Consider the following 18,920-nt stretch of genomic DNA (forward strand, 5'->3'; position numbering starts at 1 on the left):
AGCTTCACATTTCCACTTTTTATTTAAAGCAATAATGGTACAAAATCTCACGTTTGTATATTACTTCCCAATTTAAATTACACTAAAATATAGGCCACTTTTTTTTTTTTTTTGCTTTAAAGGATTAAATCCGAAAAGAAATTCAAACTTGTTAACTTAATTCTTGTTTTCTAACGCATTAAAGATGTATACTGTACAACCATTCCAATCTGGAAAAAAGTTCAAAGACATCATATGAAGCCCAAAATTACCATGACATTCATGTTTGTGATGAGTGTGGGATACACTGTGTGTAAACTTTTAGCTGTTTCTTCATTAATAGAATAGAATAGAATAGAATTCAACTTTATTGTCATTGCACATGCACAGGTACAGGGCAACAAAATGCAGTTTGCATCCATCCAGAAGTGCTTTAGTGATATAGATATATTACAATATATATTAGCAATAATATAGATATGTAAGTATGTTACAGAAATGGGTCTATTATGGTATGTTATAATGTACACGGTATGAAGTATATTATGAATATTCTATAACTATAAGTATGTACAGGCTGTAGTGAGTACAGGCTATGTACAGGCTATGAACAGGATATATGAAATAAAAAAAAAACTATACAGAAATCCGAGATATACAGATATACAGAAATGTGAACTATGCAAGTTATAAACAGTTGTAGGATTAAAAATTATCGTATGTACAGAATGATTATTTACACAGAACTATACAGTAGTGCAGTTAAGATAAGTGAGATATGTGGATAATTTCTACAGAGGTAAAGAAGGCAATTGGGACATTTAAATATGATAAAGCTTCAATAATTTTGTGAGGTTCATTAGAATGACTGCTTCTATCATATTTTGTTACATGGGATATTCCTAAAGGTGGGGAAGACAGATAAATCAGATATATTGATTGGACTCTTGCTTCATTTCTGGTAATATTATTGCAAGGTGCTTATCATTAAATGTTGTCAGCATATCAATAAAATGTAGATAAGTCTAAAAATAAGTCTATTAAGGACTGTAGACTGTGTACTTTAATGAATTCCAATGTTCAGTGCTTGTTTGGACAGCTAGTTCACCTCCTACAGTGATGAAATGCTGTCTGTCTCAGAGCTCCTCTAGTTGAAGTTAACCTGCACATGCACCCTGTCTCACTCTCACTTAACATTTTGAATCTAATTACCAGCAGGCCAGTCAAAATGAGGTTGTACGGGGAAGTGAAGAGAAGAGCTGCTTTCACAGAGACATGTAATATTTTGTGAGTGTTTGTAAAACCTTCTGCACTTGTTTATTTTTTAATGTTACAATAATATCGTACGTTCCCACAATACAACTGTGATCATGTTACCTGAAAACAGTGAGCATGTCAGCAACCATGGTTAACCTCAATTGTGGAAAGATTGACTCCAGAGCTCCACTTAATAAACTGATTATATTTATCATCGCATGACAGACCATTCATTGGCAACATTATTTAAGTCATTATTCATACCAGGTGTCTTATAAGATGACTTGAAGTGAAATTGAACCCGTTTGATCTGGATAATAATGCTATCTTCACAGCATTAAAGATCATTATTTAAAAAAACCAAAATAAATAAATCAAACAGCCACGTTTATTTTTTGAAATATTAGAAATATTTTAGGGTTGTCCTCTAAATAGCTCCCATCCATCACTCCTCCCTTATATAGTTTTTCATAATGTGTGAAATCTGAGTAATACATCCACAGTTCCCAGTAAAATAAAGATGGACGAATCAGGTATGGCCATTTGCAGAAAACAGGTGGGTGTGGCTGAGTATACGTGTCCAGTGTCAGAGTCACACCTGGTTGTGAGATTCCAGCTTCTGTTACTCCTTCCCGACAAGCGCAGCAGTTCTCATTCAAATCTCTTTACCGACAGCATTCACCCCACCAAGCAGAAGAGCTGCCCGGGATGGTAGCTGGAGACTTCAGGAGACTCCCAGAGGGCAGAAGCCCACTGCGACGTATCTCCCACTCGCCTCATCTAGACCAGAGACCACGAAAGAAGCCTCGCAAGAAGCTCCAAGTGATCATCTGTGTACTTCTTGTGGAGTTGTTTGAAAGGTTCACTTTCTTTGGGATTGTATGTAACATGATTCTATTTTGCACTGTGAAGCTCGGATATGACAACTACCTCGCTGCAACAGTCAACCTGTGCTTCATAGGAGCCAGCACACTCACCCCTGTTCTGGTTGGCTGGTTTGCAGAAGCCTGTCTAGGAAGGACTAAGGTGCTATACGTGTGTGCGTTTCTTCATTTCTTTGGTAAGACACAAGGGATTAAAGGTTGACACAAGTTGGCTGCCAAGAATTTGAAGCCATATGACTTCTAAAACAGCGTTTACCATCTTGGACTGTATTATTGTGAAAAGCAAGACTAGAGTAAGATCTGATGCCAGATGTTAGGCGATGACAGCTGTTTATAATGTTATAATATTTAGGGATGCACCAATACCGATACTGGTATCGGGTATCGGGGCCGATACTGTAAAATGTGTGTGTACTCATACTCGTAAAACTTAACCGATACCATGAACCGATACTAACTTATTTCATTAATCAGAGGGTGGCTTGTCATTTCTGTTGTAGTTTTTTAGATTGGTCACTAGGGGGACATCCCGTGCTAAACAGGCACATGGTTTAGGCGAGTGAGACTGGCGGCTCCAGATAAAAAAGAGAAACTGGAGGCTGCTGTAGCTAGGCTAAACAAAATGTCAGCAGTGTGGACCGGAACAGCCAACTTTAACTCAGGTTTTGGAAAAGCGATGAAAAATGTCAAGAGAAAATCCACGGGCAGTTAAAATAACAGAGGCTCTGATTCATTTTATCACTCTGGATGACCAGCCAATGCCGGTCGTGGAAAACATAGGATTGCACCGTCTTCTCAGCATACTCGAGCTGCGATATGAAATATAATAAATAAACAGAAGTGATTATTTTTTATTCTGAAAGCTCGGGACAGTGCCAATAGTTCAGTGATATTTTGTTAAATTACACTGTGGAGACTGCAATAATTTAACAGAAGTGCTTATTTTTCTCTTGAAATTTTTTTGTGGTCATTTCTATTAAGATTTTATTTATTATCAGCAGAGAATAAAATAAAACCTGTCTTCCAATTCATTGCATTTGTGTGTGTGGTAGAAGTATCGGTTTTTGTACTCTGTATCGGCAAGTACTCAGATCCAAGTATCGGTATCGTATCGGGTTGAAAAAATTGGTATCGTTGCATCCCTAATAATATTATAATGTATTTATTTTATTTTTAAATGGCAGGAAAACAGGTGGGCACCCTGTACTTCTTTTCATTTGTTTCAGTAATTTTTTTTTGACTACATATCTCATGAATGTATCAAATCAACCATTGCCAAAAAGAAAATATCACTCAGAATCATTAGATGCATCTGCCACTGTAGGTACAGCCATGCTGCCTGTGGTGGCATTTCCCTTTGAGGATTTCTACATCGACAGCCACCACATGACCCACCAGCTGGGGTCTCGGGAGCAGCAGATTCTTTTTTACACTGGCCTGCTGGCTGCTGCACTGGGCATCGGAGGCATCCGAGCTATCCTCTGCCCCATGGGAGCTTACAACCTGCAGGGCTACAACCAGCACCAGCTCCTGACCTTCTTCAACTGGTAGGTGATGAGGCTACTCTGACGCATCATGCATGTAGTTTACCAGTAGGTTCATTTTTAGTTCTGCGAGGTTGGGTTTTGTATGGTTTGATTTCAGACAAAAAAAGTAGTAGTGACATGTCTTTGTTATTATATTACAAACAAACCTTTCTGACATAATGGTAATTCTATACTAGAGTGCATGGGGGGTTTCCTCTAAGTAGGGATGCAACGATACCAATTTTTTCAAACCGATACGATACCGATACTTGGATCTGAGTACTTGCCGATACAGAGTACAAAAAACGATACTTCTACCACACACACACACACACACACACACAAATACAATTAATTGGAAGACAGGTTTTATTATATTCCCTGTCGATAAAAAATAAAATCTTAATAAAAATGACCACAAAAAAATTTCAAGTGAAAAATAAGCACTTCTGTTAAATTATTGCAGAGTCTCCACATTGTAATTTTACAAAATATCACTGAACTATTGGCACTGTCTCGAGCTTTCAGAATAATAAATAAACACTTCTGTTTGGAATAAAATAAATAAAAATTAGGTTTGCGAATAAAATAAACTTTTAAATTATTGCAGAGTGTCCATATTGTAAACAAACAAACAAAATAATTATTATTAAATAAATAATAAAATATAAAAAATTATAAAATAAATAATAAATAAAATAATAATTGGCCCCCTAGTGGCCAATCTAAAAAACTACAACAGAAATGACAAGCCACCCTCTGATTAATGAAATAAGTTGGTATCGGTTCATGGTATCAGTTAACTTTTACGAGTATGAGTACACACACATTTTACAGTATCGGCCCCGATACCAGTATCGGTATCGGTGCATCCCTACCTCTAAGGACTCCTCCTCCTTTCATTGACAAAACAAGTTTAAATTGAACCACCCTAGATGATGAAATTAGCACAAAGATATTTTGGATTTAAGTCTGATCAATATCACTGGCTCACTCTAAGATTTTTTTCTCTTAATTTAGGTTCTACTGGCTGGTGAATCTGAATTCTACTGTTGTGTTTCTGGGCATTGCTTACATCCAGCAATCTGTGGCCAAAAATCTGGGCTTCCTCATCCCCTTCACCTCAGTGCTGCTGGCTCTCATTGCCATACACATGATGCGCAGTAACCTCACCTACAAACCCAAGAAAGGTAAGATACCAAAAAAAATTATTAGAAAGAGAAAACCTCTTCCTCGTCTCCTTTTTTGTACAGGCCACAAAAAGTTAAACTGTTCGTGCTTCATGCTTTTATTGAGCTTAGGTGGATCGTTACTGACCACATTGGGAGTTTTCTTGAACTCTTTCAAGATGTGCTGCCTCCACTATCGCTACTTGAGCGGACAGGTAGCATCTTGGCTGGACCGGGCGAAAGAGAATAATGGTGGCCGGTACAGTGAGACTCACGTGGAGAATGCCAAAGTCCTGGCCAAGCTCTTCCCTCTTTATGGGCTTCAGCTGCTCTACAGAGTCTGCCTCACACAGGTAGGTCCCTGAGAAATTACAATGCATGAAGCAGAAAACTGACATGTTTAATCGCCTTCAGGTCTGGTTAAGAAATACGCCTCCCACAGATCCCCTCAGGTTACTACATTCAGACGATGAGCTCCAACCTTCACCTGAAGGACCACCTTTTGCCCATCGCTGCCATGAATGTGATCAGCATCCTGCCTCTGCTGCTCTTAGCGCCACTGATGGAGTGTGTGATGACCTGCTACCTGTCCATGGAAAAAACTCCTCCAGCACCTGTAAAACGTATTAGTGAGTATTTACACGCACGCAAGCCCCAACTAGTTCGCACGTTGTCGTTATTTATTCTCTTAAATATTCCTTTATCTCCTCTCATTCCCTCTTTTTGTCTTGTAATCACAACCTCCCATTCCTCAGCCCCCTCTCTCATCACCCCACCCTGTCCATCCTCCCCCTCCAGCTCTGGGCCATGCATGTGCCACTCTGTCGGTCCTGGTTGCAGGTTTGACTGAGCTGCAGAGGAAGTCTTACCCCCTGGTGGAGCAGACACGTTCTGGAAAGCTTTTGCAAGTTTCTTCCATGCCGTGTTTCCAGCTGGCTCCTCAGTACATCCTGCTCGGTCTGGCAGAAGCTCTCGTCACCCCTGCGTGTGAGTGGGAGACTTACTGTTATGTCTCCGTTTGTGCATATCGTTCTGATTTGTGAAACGAGTATAATGTGGCAAATAAGCAGCAGGAGACATGCTCATACAGTTTCTGTTGTCTGGCAGGCTCCCTCATTTCTTTCCAGCTCACCCCGAGCCACATCAGAGGGATCGCCCTGCACTTCCTCACTCTGTCCTATGGAGGGGGATGTTTTCTCGGTGCCTTTATTATTCAGCTGATGTACTTTCTCTCTGGAGGTAAAATTCAAACAGACAAACAAGAAAATACAACAAATGACATAGAGGCACTGGTACTAAATAGTGATGGGTCGTTCGCGAACGAAATGGCTCTTAGAGCCGGGTCTTTGACGTGAACGACGCGAGCCGGCTCCTTATCGCGAGCCGTCACATGGGTTTTTTTCCCCCTTTCTCTCAGCCTCTCTCTCTCGCACTTTTTTCCCGCTTCACTCCGCACATGAGTCTTGTGCTTTACGCTGGGCAGAGGGGGGAGGGGCGGTAGTTACACTCAGTAGCACAGGAACAGAGCGGGAGGGAGAGAAAGAGAGCCAGGGACAACAACGTCACATTAGAAAGGTATAGTAATCATCCACAACTATTTTCGGTTGCAGATGATAAAGGATTCAGAAAGTTTATTCATGCAGGCCCATATGACAGAGAATGTGCATTTTCTTTTTGTTTTCATATTTTAATTTATATTTAATTGTGTTGTGGTTTGCAGTGTTTTGTGTTGTTTCACTTTAAATTTGTAAAAGGAAAAAGCTGAAAATTTAAATAGTTAAAATTTGAAATGTGAATAGTTGTTTTTTGTATTATATGACTTGTTTATTACATTTTATGTGGAGTGAATAAATAAAAGTATATTTACGGTGGCCCCTAGAGACAAAGCACATACAAACTTCAAATCACGTACAAACTCCAAAACACGTAAAAACACGTACAAACTCCGAAGCACGTACAAACTTCAAATCACGTACAAACTCCAAAACACGTAAAAACACATACAAACTCCGAAGCACGTACAAACTCCGAAGCACGTAAAAACTCAAAACACGTACAAAAGACAACAGAAGTGCTCCAGGATGCTGGGCGCAGTGTTGAGCTTTTGTTACCTAGTGGCTACACAAGCCAGCAAGTACCAACGACCGGATTTGGTGTGTTTATATATAAACATATATAAATAAAACCACTTTTTTTTTTACGTTAGTAATTCCTTTTGTGCATAATTTTATATTATTGTTAATAATAAATTAATTAAAGCAACAAAACAACCTGAAGAGCCGGTTCGGAGCCGAAAGAGCCGGCTCTTTTTAGTGAGCCGAACCGAAGGAGCCGGTTCTCTAAAATGAGCCGGAAATCCCATCACTAGTACTAAACACTGTGGTGCTCTGTTACAGGAAGCTTTTACCCAAGCACACTGCATGATGGCAATTTGGAGAGATTCTTCTTCCTCTTGGCCACACTGATGGCTGTAAATACCCTGGCATTTTGGAGTGTGTCATACAGGTACAGTAAAACAGGTAGACGATGGTTGTTCCATGTCCATCACAGTCTGTTGTAGGTTCATATCAACAGCTGGTAAAGAATTTGATGTTTTAGCAAAAACACATACATAGAGTTTGATATAAGAAACATGATAACTAAACGGTTTCAGTGTAAACTTTTTATTCAAAGCATGTTTTTACAAGTATATTTGTAAAAAGAAAAAAAAGTATCACAGCTCTAAGTGTATTTCTTGTTACATTAATGTTGTGCAGGTACGTGGACCTAAGTGTTCAGGGCAAAGCGCTGACCATCAGCCCTCTGACTGAGAAGCTGCTGCATTACAAGGCCTGTCTGCGCTTCTACGACACTGTAGACCACACCGACTGCATTTTATGAATGATTTCTCTGAAATGTCCTCTGTTACTGGTGCTAGCACTTTGTTACCGAGTCAAAATTTATAGTGATTGACTAAATTGTAAAAATGTAATATATGAAGTGTTCATATTTTATTTATTTTCACGTATATTGTGTATTTAAGTAAACGTCATGAATTGTGAGCTTTGTTTTATTTACATAAATGTGAATTCAGGAGTAAACTGTGACATTTCTATATTGAAAAGGTGAATATTAGTACAATAAACTCAATAAAGAATATTATTATTAGTATGCATGGTCCTTACTTTAAGGCAGTTTAGCTAAAGCAATGACTCTGTTTACGTGACTGAACAGTAGCTGCAATTACAAAGCAATCATATTTCAAGCTCTCCTCACAATAAAAATCAGACTTAAAGCTATTAACCTCTTTTCCAAACAAAGTGTGCTTAAACGTGATCAATTTTAGACATGACACAAACAGAATAACGTAATCTGTTTTTAACCGTCACTTTGAAAAATATATAAACATTTAAAGAGTATAACTACCTTTAAATTATTGCATCTTATATCAGGATAAAGTTCAATACAAATAGTAAATAAACCTTATATAACTATATGTAATTTTGTGAAGGTTTCTCCAGTGAATTATCAGGAAAAAAGGACAAAGGACATCTGTTAATGCATAATTGACACTGAACTATTACAGCTCTGTTGTTTAAACTATGTTATATCTCCTAATATTGACGCTCAAAGTTGGTTATAGAAAAGAAATCACGCTAAACATAAACAACAAATAAGATGTACATTTTATTTGGTTTAATTTTTTTAAACCAATTTTTTTTTCAGTGGTGAAAATTTTATGGGACTCTGGACTCTTGTATAAAGTTATGACAGTCAAAAAATGCTAAGAAAAATATGACTTTGTTATTATGACATGAGTCTTTATGTGGATATAAAGGCCTGTTGGATTCTTCATTTTTTTACTAGGAAAAAAGGACTCAGAGATCATTTTATCACTTTGTCGATCATTACATTAATATTGGAAACCGTGCACTATCTCGGATGTTGCTTATTCTCAGTGTTGCACCAAGATCCACAGAAAACCCGGGATAGAGGGGCTCAGTGAAGGTTGTCTGGATTTGGTGCAGCAGTGTCAAACTTTCAACCCCAGATACGCTGTAAAAAGCCAGCGTTCCCGCTTTATAATTAAGGTGTACCCCTACTTTGCGGAAGACAGCCGGAGGAATTTGACCTTTGTGAATGTCGTGGTCTTTGTGTTCATCCAGAGCACACATCCGGCACACAAACTGCTGATCGGTCAGGCAGTAAATCTCCTGAAGTTTGTCATGACGGCAACAGATACTTTCTTTGATATTTATAGAAGCTGTGATCAGTCTGTGTTTTTTAAGAGGCGGTACAATAAAATGAGGTTCCAGATGAGTCTGGCAGTAAGAGGCCAAACACACCTGACAGAACATGCAAGCTTTACGTTTTCTCTCCGTGCAAATGTCACACTGCGCATCCGCAGGTGCAGCAGCATCCGCAGCAGCACCCTGGCTGCTTGCCTTCTTCTTATACTCCTCTACCAAGTTAGCCAGGATGGTGCTCCTCTTCAGAACAGGTCTTTCATTGAAAGTCTCTCTGCACAGAGGCCAGCTATACGTTCTCCTTCTGTTTCTTTTGGTATCCCAGTGGGTATAGATGCATTTCACACAGAAGCTGTAGTAGTCACTGGATCATTCAGTAACTGTGTACAGATGGAGCACTCAAACAGGTCCTTACTGTGAACCATTTTCCCGCACAAAATCACAGCAAATTTGAATCTCTTTTAAAGAGCCGTGGCTTGTTGACAGTTTCCTGTCAATGGGAGGTGCATTCTAGGGTCGCCATATTCCCGATTTTCCCGCAAATTCCGCTACTGACGCTTCAAAGCTGTAACTTGACTTATGACATAAAACACAGCGATTTCTTCTGTTAGAGAATTAAAAATAGCAGCTAAAGAGCGAGTCTCTCTTTATAATCCAAACAGAGCGAACATAAAAGTGGATTTTTTTCACTTATCATTAGGAAAAAAAAACTTGCTTTTTGAGTGGCGAAACATTCACTTGCGTTAATGCACAGGTGTCGAACTCCAGGCCTCGAGGGCCGGTGTCCTGCAAGTTTTAGATGTGTCCTTGATCCAACACAGCTGATTTAAATGGCTAAATGACCTCCTCAACATGTCTTGAAGTTCTCCAGAGGCCTGGTAGTGAACTAATCATTTGATTCAGGTGTGTTGACCCAGGGTGAGATCTAAAACCTGCAGGTCACCGGCCCTCGAGGCCTGGAGTTTGACACCCCTGCCTTAATGGGTCATTGATGCCCCCAAGTGGTCAGTACATAAATGCATGAATAAAAACCTGTCGTGGCAGCATTCACGTGTTTTTTGATCAGTCCACGCTTGAGCAAAATAAGATATTTATCAAATTCCTGGTCCTATAATACTAAAAGTCGCAATAGAAAAAGAAAAATATCCTCGATAATTAATAAATGAGGTGACAGTGCACTTTAGTATTTCTTACAGGTAATACTATGAAAATCTCTACTGTTAAGTGGTTCAGGGATTTATGGTCAGATGGTGTTTAAAGCTTTCATTATTATTCAGAGCCACAATTTCATGATTAATCAGTTATGTTGTCACCAAGAAATTTCTAGGACTGAACTGAAAAATATGAAATGAGCATTTAATCAAACATGTCTCTAACCGCATGTCATCACAACTTTATTTTATTCGTGCAAACATGAATGTAAGAGTATACTGTAATATTACCTCATCAAAAAAGGTAAATTATAGTTTATTAAAATCAGTAAACAATAAATTATTATCATGATCCTTCATTTGAGTCATTTCAGAAAAAGCAATCCTTTAATTTGAGTCAGTTGAGCAGTAGTTACACATCGCTTTAAAACAAACAAAAGCTTGTTTTCATTTTGTTCCTCTACCTTACAACACAATAAACTCAAAAAGATTCACCCTCTATGTTTAAAGCTCTAAATATAAATGCAACATAAATGAGACTTAAGTTACAGAGAAATCATCCTCTCAAAGTCTCTTTGGGCTCAGTTTTCGGCATGAAGGAAGCTGCAAAATCAGCCTTAAAATGAAACACTAAAAAGGCATGTTACATTGCTTATTATGTGTTTTGTATCATTCAAGTCTTTCACAAAACTGCAAATATGGAGGATTTTAGTCACAAGAAAAAGCAGAATAATAGGAATTCTCTTCTAAACTCTCAGGGAGTTGAGCTGTTATTACATTTTACATCTTGATATAAAAACTAACGAGGTAAGAGTCATCAAAAAGTGCCAAATGTCAGATTTTACATTTAACAACCATCTTGGGAAAGACTTAAAAATATCCACTGTTTAACTCGCACAGCAGAAACCTCAGAAATATTCATATATTTGTGTCGAGCTATTTGGATTTCCCTTGCGACTAATTCCGCCCAAGCCACTTTCACTTTTCCCGCTATTTGGACACTGAAGTAGCTGAATTTCTCATGTTATGTTTATTATCAAATATGTCTTAATGTCTTAAAAGTATTAATTTATTTACTTGAAAGGGGGAAAAGGTAAAGAAAGTTGATCAATCAGTGTTTTGATGCAGTTTTACTACTATTTAAAAGAAAAAAGATGGATAAGAAAAGGAAAGGTAATTGTTTACTGTTCGATTCTTGATTTTTAACTGAGAAAAAAGTACTCAGAGATTATTTTTATCACTTTGTCAACCGAGGGAAATTGGGTTAAGGCAGCCAGCCGTGCCAGCTAGATGTTGCTTATTTTCAGTGTTGCACCAAGATCCACAGAAAACCCGGGATAGAGGGGCTCGGTGAAGGTTGTCTGGATTTGGTGCAGCAGTGTCAAACTTTCAACCCCAGATACGCTGTAAAAAGCCAGCGTTCCCTCTTCATAATTAAGGTGGACCCGTACTTTGTGGGAGACAGCCGGAGGAATTTGACCTTTGTGAAGATTATTGTGCCAGAACGTGCAACCAGAAGGAGAGCAGATTAATTTCCAGGACAGAGCATTGTGGCCAAAACAGCAATCTTTCCCTGAACCCTTTCTTCCTATCCCTCTGTACGACACAGCCACCTCAACTATGCCACCATCCCACTCCACCTCCCAGTAGTGGTTTCCTCTGAGGCCATTTTTGCACAGAGCCTGGTAGAAGTATGTGAATCTGTCAGGGTGGTCTGGACGAGCCTGGTCCTTGTCACACCATGATATCTCTTTCTTTGTATCAGAGAGGTAAAGACAAGCTGCTACAGTGTCAGGATCCACCTCGATTTTGGAGTCTGCAGGGAAAATGAAAAACTCATTGATTACGAAGGACTCGCTTAAGCTCTCAAATATGTCTGTAGCCATTAACATCATGCTTACTCTTATATTTCATCAGAAGTTCTGTCCTTGTCCGTCCCTCCTGCGGCCTTTTCCTTCTTGACACTTGTAAGGAAAAAAACAAAAAGCATAGTTTTTAAGTAAATAAGGTGAGACCGCAGTTATGATGTTTAAAAATCTCAAATGATCTCAAATTATCACACTTACTGATGTTTTTTCCAGAATAATCCATTAGATTGTTTTTTTCTTCGTCACTCATCTTTTTCATTTTATTCTTTTGTGCAGTGACGAACTTTGTCAGGTTGTCAAGCTCTCTGTGTGAGTCTGTGAGCACAGGGAGGTCACCCAGGGTTTGGAAGCCCTGCACACGTAAACATTAATATTAATATTTAACCTCACAAACTGGATACAAAATGAGACATAAGCCTAAAGTATCAAAAAGCAGCCATAACCTGAAGAAACTGAATGGGATCCTCTGTTTGTGAAAGCTGACAGATTTTACTCTCCTTCCTCCTTAACTCAAACACTTCGCGCTTCAGCTGCCCGACGTGGTGTTCGGTCCAGTCTACTCCAGCTTTCTCAGCCTCTCCAACTTTCTCTCTCATCTCAGAGCACTTCTTCCTCAGGAAGTGGGTGTACAGCAGGATACGTTCCTCACAGACCCGCTCAAAGTCATCACACGCCTCCCAGGCAGCGTCCTGTAGGAAAAATGTACTATTTGCTAGAGGTGGGAATCACCATACATCCCACGATACGATATTATCACAATACTTAACGCACGATACGATATTATTGCAATTTTTAATAATATTTTGCGATATTCAGATTCTGTACATAAAGGTAAACTTTATCAATATTCATTTTATCTAATATCAAAGTCTCACACTCAGTCTTTCTCTCATTTCAGTTTTATTGTTGACAAACTGAACGGTTTGTATTACAGTCTAGTCCAACTTAACTGAATCAACCATCTGGTACAATTATAGCTATTCTGAACTATGCAGTTTATGAAAACTATGCAGCCCCTTCAGCAACTGAAGAATTTGAAAGTAAATTAAAACAAAATATAATTTTACATTAAATAAAAGTTTTAAACTTAATTAAAATAAAACATGTCTTAAATTAAAATAAGTAAACTGTCATGTTTATTGCTGCCAAAAAAAAAGTTAAACACATTTGGACAGTGAAGGAATGTCAGGATTCTTGCTCAGAAAAAGGATCAACATGCTCTGAAGTCAGAGCACGAAAACCTTTTTTGTAACAAAATATCGATTTCTGCTGTCCCTGTATCGATACATTATTAGCAAACAAAATATCACCATACTACACAGTATCGATTTTTTCCCCACCCCTACTATTTGCCTGCTATGACTGTTACAATAGTGATCCAAGCCAAATAAACAAGTCACACTCAATCACTGACTGAATTGCTGACTTGTAAACTCTCACACCAATTTGGTGCTCAGCATCTTGGCTTAGGACACGCGGTAGTTAATACTCCGATTAATTTTAAATACTGTTTGTTGTTTTGTTTTTTTTACATTAAATGAATTTATGATTCTAAATAAATAAAATAAAAATAAAATAAATAAATGATTCTAAGCCAGGTTTGTTCACCCCCCCCACTGAGTCCCAAACATGAATCTTGTATTACTCTAACAGTTCCACTAACCTTTTGAAATAATGTCAACAGAGCACCGACTCACAGCTGTCATCGCACAGGCTGAAAACAAATGATTGCACTGCTAATTTTTAAGGTTTACATACTTTTTCCACTCAAAATGAGATAAAACTTTGTATTTAAAAACACAAAAACATCCTTTGCTGAACCAAACAAATGCATATTTATGTTTGTGGATAACACTCACTCTTATAGAGCCTGCAGCTTCCACCAGCTTTTCCATTTTGGCCTCTGAAGCCAGCACTCTGTCTGTGATTACCCATTTGGTCTTTTCCAGGTGTCTCTGTTAAACAAATGCAGAAACTTTTCAGGATCTCATAAATGCCGTGCAACAGATGTTTACAACATGGGACTAAACGGACTAACCTGCATCTCTTGCTTTTCTTCTGTGACGGATATAGTGTTATGGCCTTTGTGTTCATCCACCGCACACATGAGGCACAGGAACTGCCGATCGGTGCGGCAGTAAAGCTCCTGAAGTTTGTCGTGACGACTGCAGATGCTTTCTTTGATCCTCGTGGAAGCTTTTACTAGTTTGTGCTTTTGTAGCGGTGCCACCTGAAAATGAGGTTCCAGGTGAGCCTCGCAGTAAGAGGCTAAACACACCTGACAAAACATGTGAGCTATGCGTTTCCTCCCTGTACAAAAGTCACACTGCACATCCCCAGGTGCAGCGTAAATGTCATCATCAGAAGCTACGGTAGGAGCAGCAACTTGTCTGGTTGTTTTCTTATGTTCCTCTAACAAGTTAGCCAGAATGGTGTTCCTCTTCAAAACAGGCCTTCTGTTAAAAGTCTGCCTGCACTGAGGGCAGCTGTAAGTTTCTTTACTGTCATGTTTTGTATCCCAGAAAGTATTGATACATTTCATACAGTAGCTGTGTCCACAAGTAGTAGTGACTGGATCCTCCAATAATCCCAAACATACGGAGCAGTCAAATAGGTCCACAGCGTGAGCCATTTTCTTCCTCCACAACAGAAGTTACTTTCTCTTTCTCTGAGGAAGGAGTGGCTTAAAGGCAGCTTGTTCCTAGTAGGAGGGCACTCAGACCTCATTGACAGCACAATAAACGCCCGCTATTCCGATTTAAAGAATAACTGTATTAACTGGAAGTGAAAGTATTTGTGTGAAAGTTTCAGCCTTTCATCAAATGCAGTCATGACCTTTTACCTAGATTCAAAGCTATTTCTCTTTCAGAAAAAAATGCCATTTAGATACAGATCAGTAAAACAACCCCTGCTTTCCTTTTGGCTATTTTGAAAGAAGTAATTTGCTAAATTAGAGTTTATTCTTCACATTCTGGCCAAACCACAGGGCACTAGTAGGTATACATCGTTTAGTGAGCTGCACAACCTTATTTAAAGCAATTAAATAAGTTTATTTCCATTTTGTTGTTTTGGTTCTTATGAGTTATGTTGGCAGAATTTGGTTTCACTTTTGAGTTTGTAACATTAACCTCCTAAGACTTGAACTCTTCCACGGCATGCATTTTTAGTTTCTCTTTGATATTTGGACATATTCGGCACAATGAATGTAAAAACAAAGAATTACCAGGTTTTTTTTTTTACCTTATTTTTGTTTTTAAGAAAAATAAGAGCCACATATGAACATATTCATTTAAAATTTTGATAGAACAGTAGCAGTATAATGCCCTCGAAAGTGGATATCAAGCCTTTGTAAAGCAAAATTGAGTATTTTGGTCTAAATAACCCAAATGTGATGTCCACATATGTGGACGCCAGGTCCTAAGAGGTTAAATAATATACAAATAAAATCCTCTATGATAGCTGGGATAGGCTGGAACCTTTCCCAGCTATCATATGGTGAAAGGTGGACGGGTCGCCAGACAGGCAACCATTCGCAGTCACCCTTATGGGTAATTTAGAATTACAGATTAACCTAAACCCCTCTAATTGCCTGTCTTTGGACTGTGGGAGAAAGCAAGAGTACCCAGAGAACATGACAACTCCACACAAAAAGGTCCTGGCCAGATGGTGGAGTCAAACTTGGGATCTTCTTGCTATAAGGCAACAGTGCTAACCACCGTGCACCATAAAAATAATAATAACAGCATCTTAAAATGCAAGATTACACTTAGAAATGAGTCTTTTGAGAAGAAGAATTCCACTTTTATTGACATAATTAAACAGTCACATAATGGTTTAAGAATTCTCAGCATTGACATTTCTGTAGAGGATTTTCTCTATGAATATATTAGTGCACGTTTATGTAACATGTGCACAAACACACTTGCCAAATAAATTCAGTTCAGTAAATGTCAGCCTAATGTCTTTAGCCTCACAAACAAAAATAGTTTAAACAAGGACGCTTTAGCTATAATGAGCAAGAGTCAACAGACTGTATTATTATACTGAAGAGTACTTTGGGAATACTAATAAACATGTACTGATACACTTGATGTAATTCTGGTGCTTCTGATGCCCCTTTACTCTGGTGTGATTATCCTAACTGAGGCTCCTCTGGAGACCATGAACCCAGGGTGCAGAGGCTGGGAGAATGTGGTCTGAACTCTGTGAACGAGCACCATTTGACCAGAATCAGACACGCTGTAGAAGGACAGGCTCCCTCCCTTGTGGTTCAAATACACTCCCACTGTAGAGGAACAGGGGACGGGTATTCTAGTTTTGACTTCATTGTGCCAAAAAGCGCAACAGGAACTAGAAAGAGAAATGCACCAGGACTGGTCGGTGTAGCCGAAGCCACTTTCTTCCAGCTCTGTTCCTTTATAGCACAGGGCTATCTCAACCCGTGGCCCTTTCCATTCAACCTCCCAGTAGCAAACACCAGATAAACCCTCAGTGCACAACACTTGATCATATTTGGTAAATCTATCTGGGTGGTAAGGGTACCTCTGGGGGTTTTTAGCCCAGGTTACTTTGGTGTTTCCATCAGAGAGCAACAGGTTTTCAAATGCTGTGTTGGGATCCAATGTTATGCAGCAGGAATCTGAAAAGTACAATGTCAGGAAACATTAACTACTCAGTTATATCAAAGTAATAGAAAGCACAGAAACTGAATAAATATATGTACACTAAACAAATGACTCACACATAGAAAACTCCTCTCTTGTCTTGGGATCAGGATCAACTTCAACTAAAAAGTACAAAACATGATATTATTGAAAGTAGCACTTCCTGTTCTATTTCATTAGAACATAATCATAAGCGTTATTTTAGCTAACTTCTCATCTTACTTGTCTCAGATATTTGTGCAATGCTCTTGGCCACGCTTTCCATTTTGTCTCTCAGGTCAGAAATAGCTTTTGTGACAAAGTCGAAAGGTGTGTGCAGTTGGATGTTCACATCAGAAGACAGATCAGGTTCTGTACAGTCAAAAATGGCCTGGCAGTGCTGTAAACATGCAAAACACATCATTAACTGCTGCCCTGCACACAATATGATCCACGTATTTGACTGTTTGCGTACCTGCAGGAAATTAATGTGATCTTCAGTGAGCGACAGCTGCTTCAGTTGGTCCTCTCGCTTCCTCAGCTCGCCGATTTCCTTCTCCAGCCGATCCACAAGCTCCCCAGCGCGACTCAACGCGGCCTTCTCCTGATCCCTGATCAGATCGTTCACGGCATAGCGCCTTTTGTCTGCCTTCAGAACAATCTCAGCATAGGCTTTCTCATTTTGAGCAACTGCTGCATCACTTGAAGCCTGAGCAGTAAAAAAATGTCATTTAACATCTCACAGTTGTTGGTTTAAGGGCTTAATTGAATTAATTTCATTTAATTTCTAGACAACCTCATAATTTTATCTTGTTAAGAATTTACATGACGTTTTGGAAGTGGCAAATTTATTCGGGATTACACTTTTTTTCCTTTGAGGTAACAAAAAACCTTCACAAGAATAGGACAAGAGGACATAAAGGAGCAATGCTGGTTACTTTGCAGAAACAGATTTTTAAGGAAAACTTTACATAACACAGATTCAAAACTTCACCTTCAGTCCTTTAGTTTTCTGTCTTAGTTGCCGGAGCTGCTTCACTTTTTCTTGAATGCCTTGCTGGATTATTTGTTTCTTCTTTCCAAGTTGTTTCTAAAAGTCATCATTACAAAATCATCAAAGTTTAAAACTTTAGAAATGATCAATTACAGAAATACAGCTGAATATAAAAAGTCCCTTAAAACCCTATGACTGCTATAACAGAAGCTCTAGCAGTAACCTTAAATTGAAATTCACAGCAGCATGGATGATGGTTGGAAGTCTACAACTATATTATTACCTGCTTCTCTTTTCTCTCTGCTGCAGCCGAGACAGTGTCATGGCCTTTATGTTCGTCCATCACACAAAGGAGACAAACGCACTGCCCATCACTGCGACAGTAGACTTCGAGTAGCTTGTCGTGCTTGGAGCAGATCTTCTCTTGTATGGAAGCTGACACTTCGACCAACTTGTGCCTCTTAAACGCAGCAGACTTATAGTGAGGTTGCAAGTGAGTGGCACAGTAAGATGCCAGACATACCAGGCAAGACTTAACAGCTTTCAGCTTCCTCACAGTGCAGAAATCACACTCCACATCCCCTGGTCCAGCTTCATCCTTTACTCGCATGCTGGATTGTTCTCTCACAGACATTTTTACCATCAAATCAACCAGCACTGTGTTTTTCTTGAGGACGGGTCTTGGGTTGAACGTGTGTCTGCACTGTGGGCAGCTGTAAATACCACTCTGATCCTCCTGGTCGAAGCAGCCGTTTATACAGTCCATACAGTAGCTGTGGCCACAGTGAAGAGTCACAGGATTCTTCAAAACATCCAGGCATATGGAGCAGGAGAAGGAATGTAGTACTTCACAGCTCTCGGCCATCTTCGTTCCACATCTGTAACTTTCACTTTCAATGGAAACAAAAGTGCAAGTGATTTAATAGTCTGTCCAAACACGCCCAAAAATCTAAAGCTAATGTAGCTCCACGTATAAATCTGCAGAGCTCCTTTTCGATTATTTATTTTTATTTTTATTTTTTTTAAATGTTAGACATTTTTTTCTCAAAGATAAAGTTCATTATTAATATTTATTTATAAATAATTTATTTACTTACTTACTTACCACCGTGATATATTAATATATTGTAGGTAGATGCGCTATTTAATAAAAGCACTAAGTGGAAAAGTCTCTGGTTAAATACAAAGAAGATATTCCATGCGAGATTTAAACACAGAACGCG

At 38.9% G+C, this 18,920-nt stretch overlaps 3 protein-coding genes across 3 annotated transcripts; 1 reads left to right on the forward strand and 2 right to left on the reverse strand.

The window, feature by feature from the left end:
- The first annotated feature begins 38 nt into the window (after positions 1–38).
- slc15a5 (solute carrier family 15 member 5) lies at positions 39–7,962 on the forward strand. Its single transcript, XM_085166605.1, has 8 exons — positions 39–2,296; positions 3,445–3,667; positions 4,667–5,168; positions 5,258–5,444; positions 5,614–5,802; positions 5,923–6,054; positions 7,212–7,320; positions 7,572–7,962. Exons 1-8 carry the CDS (start codon positions 1,945–1,947, stop codon positions 7,693–7,695), a joined length of 1,818 nt encoding a protein of 605 aa, XP_085022731.1. The 5' UTR covers positions 39–1,944; the 3' UTR covers positions 7,696–7,962.
- Positions 7,963–9,097: 1,135 nt separating this feature from the next.
- On the reverse strand, positions 9,098–15,728 carry LOC146515825 (E3 ubiquitin/ISG15 ligase TRIM25-like). Its single transcript, XM_085166573.1, has 6 exons — positions 14,099–15,728; positions 13,920–14,015; positions 12,504–12,749; positions 12,259–12,412; positions 12,094–12,156; positions 9,098–12,008 (listed from the first exon to the last, which is right to left on the reverse strand). Exons 1-6 carry the CDS (start codon positions 14,690–14,692, stop codon positions 11,479–11,481), a joined length of 1,683 nt encoding a protein of 560 aa, XP_085022699.1. The 5' UTR covers positions 14,693–15,728; the 3' UTR covers positions 9,098–11,478.
- A 109-nt stretch (positions 15,729–15,837) lies between these two features.
- On the reverse strand, positions 15,838–18,736 carry LOC146515826 (E3 ubiquitin/ISG15 ligase TRIM25-like). The gene is made up of 6 exons (XM_085166575.1): positions 17,981–18,736; positions 17,698–17,793; positions 17,179–17,412; positions 16,947–17,103; positions 16,802–16,846; positions 15,838–16,699 (listed from the first exon to the last, which is right to left on the reverse strand). The coding sequence occupies exons 1-6, from the start codon at positions 18,560–18,562 to the stop codon at positions 16,179–16,181; spliced, it is 1,635 nt and encodes a 544-aa protein (XP_085022701.1). The 5' UTR covers positions 18,563–18,736; the 3' UTR covers positions 15,838–16,178.
- Between the last annotated feature and the right edge of the window lie 184 nt (positions 18,737–18,920).

The sequence above is a fragment of the Neolamprologus multifasciatus genome, chromosome 7 (genome assembly GCF_963576455.1).
Source record: "Neolamprologus multifasciatus chromosome 7, fNeoMul1.2, whole genome shotgun sequence".
Taxonomy (NCBI): Eukaryota; Metazoa; Chordata; class Actinopteri; order Cichliformes; family Cichlidae; genus Neolamprologus; species Neolamprologus multifasciatus.

Excerpts from the sequence above, each read along its gene's own strand:
- slc15a5 (XM_085166605.1), top strand. The coding sequence starts at position 1,945 with ATGGTAGCTGGAGACTTCAGGAGACTCCCAGAGGGCAGAAGCCCACTG. Across the intron at positions 5,445-5,613 it reads AGCACCTGTAAAACGTATTA|CTCTGGGCCATGCATGTGCC; the intron begins GTGAGTATTTAC and ends CTCCCCCTCCAG. Across the intron at positions 6,055-7,211 it reads GATGTACTTTCTCTCTGGAG|GAAGCTTTTACCCAAGCACA; the intron begins GTAAAATTCAAA and ends GCTCTGTTACAG.
- LOC146515825 (XM_085166573.1), bottom strand. The coding sequence starts at position 14,692 with ATGGCTCACGCTGTGGACCTATTTGACTGCTCCGTATGTTTGGGATTA. Across the intron at positions 12,750-13,919 it reads AAGCTGCAGGCTCTATAAGA|GACGCTGCCTGGGAGGCGTG; the intron begins GTGAGTGTTATC and ends TTTTTCCTACAG. Across the intron at positions 12,009-12,093 it reads ACTTCTGATGAAATATAAGA|ACTCCAAAATCGAGGTGGAT; the intron begins GTAAGCATGATG and ends TTTTCCCTGCAG.
- LOC146515826 (XM_085166575.1), bottom strand. The coding sequence starts at position 18,562 with ATGGCCGAGAGCTGTGAAGTACTACATTCCTTCTCCTGCTCCATATGC. Across the intron at positions 17,794-17,980 it reads CAGAGAGAAAAGAGAAGCAG|AAACAACTTGGAAAGAAGAA; the intron begins GTAATAATATAG and ends GATGACTTTTAG. Across the intron at positions 16,700-16,801 it reads AAGAGAGGAGTTTTCTATGT|ATTCCTGCTGCATAACATTG; the intron begins GTGAGTCATTTG and ends TGTACTTTTCAG.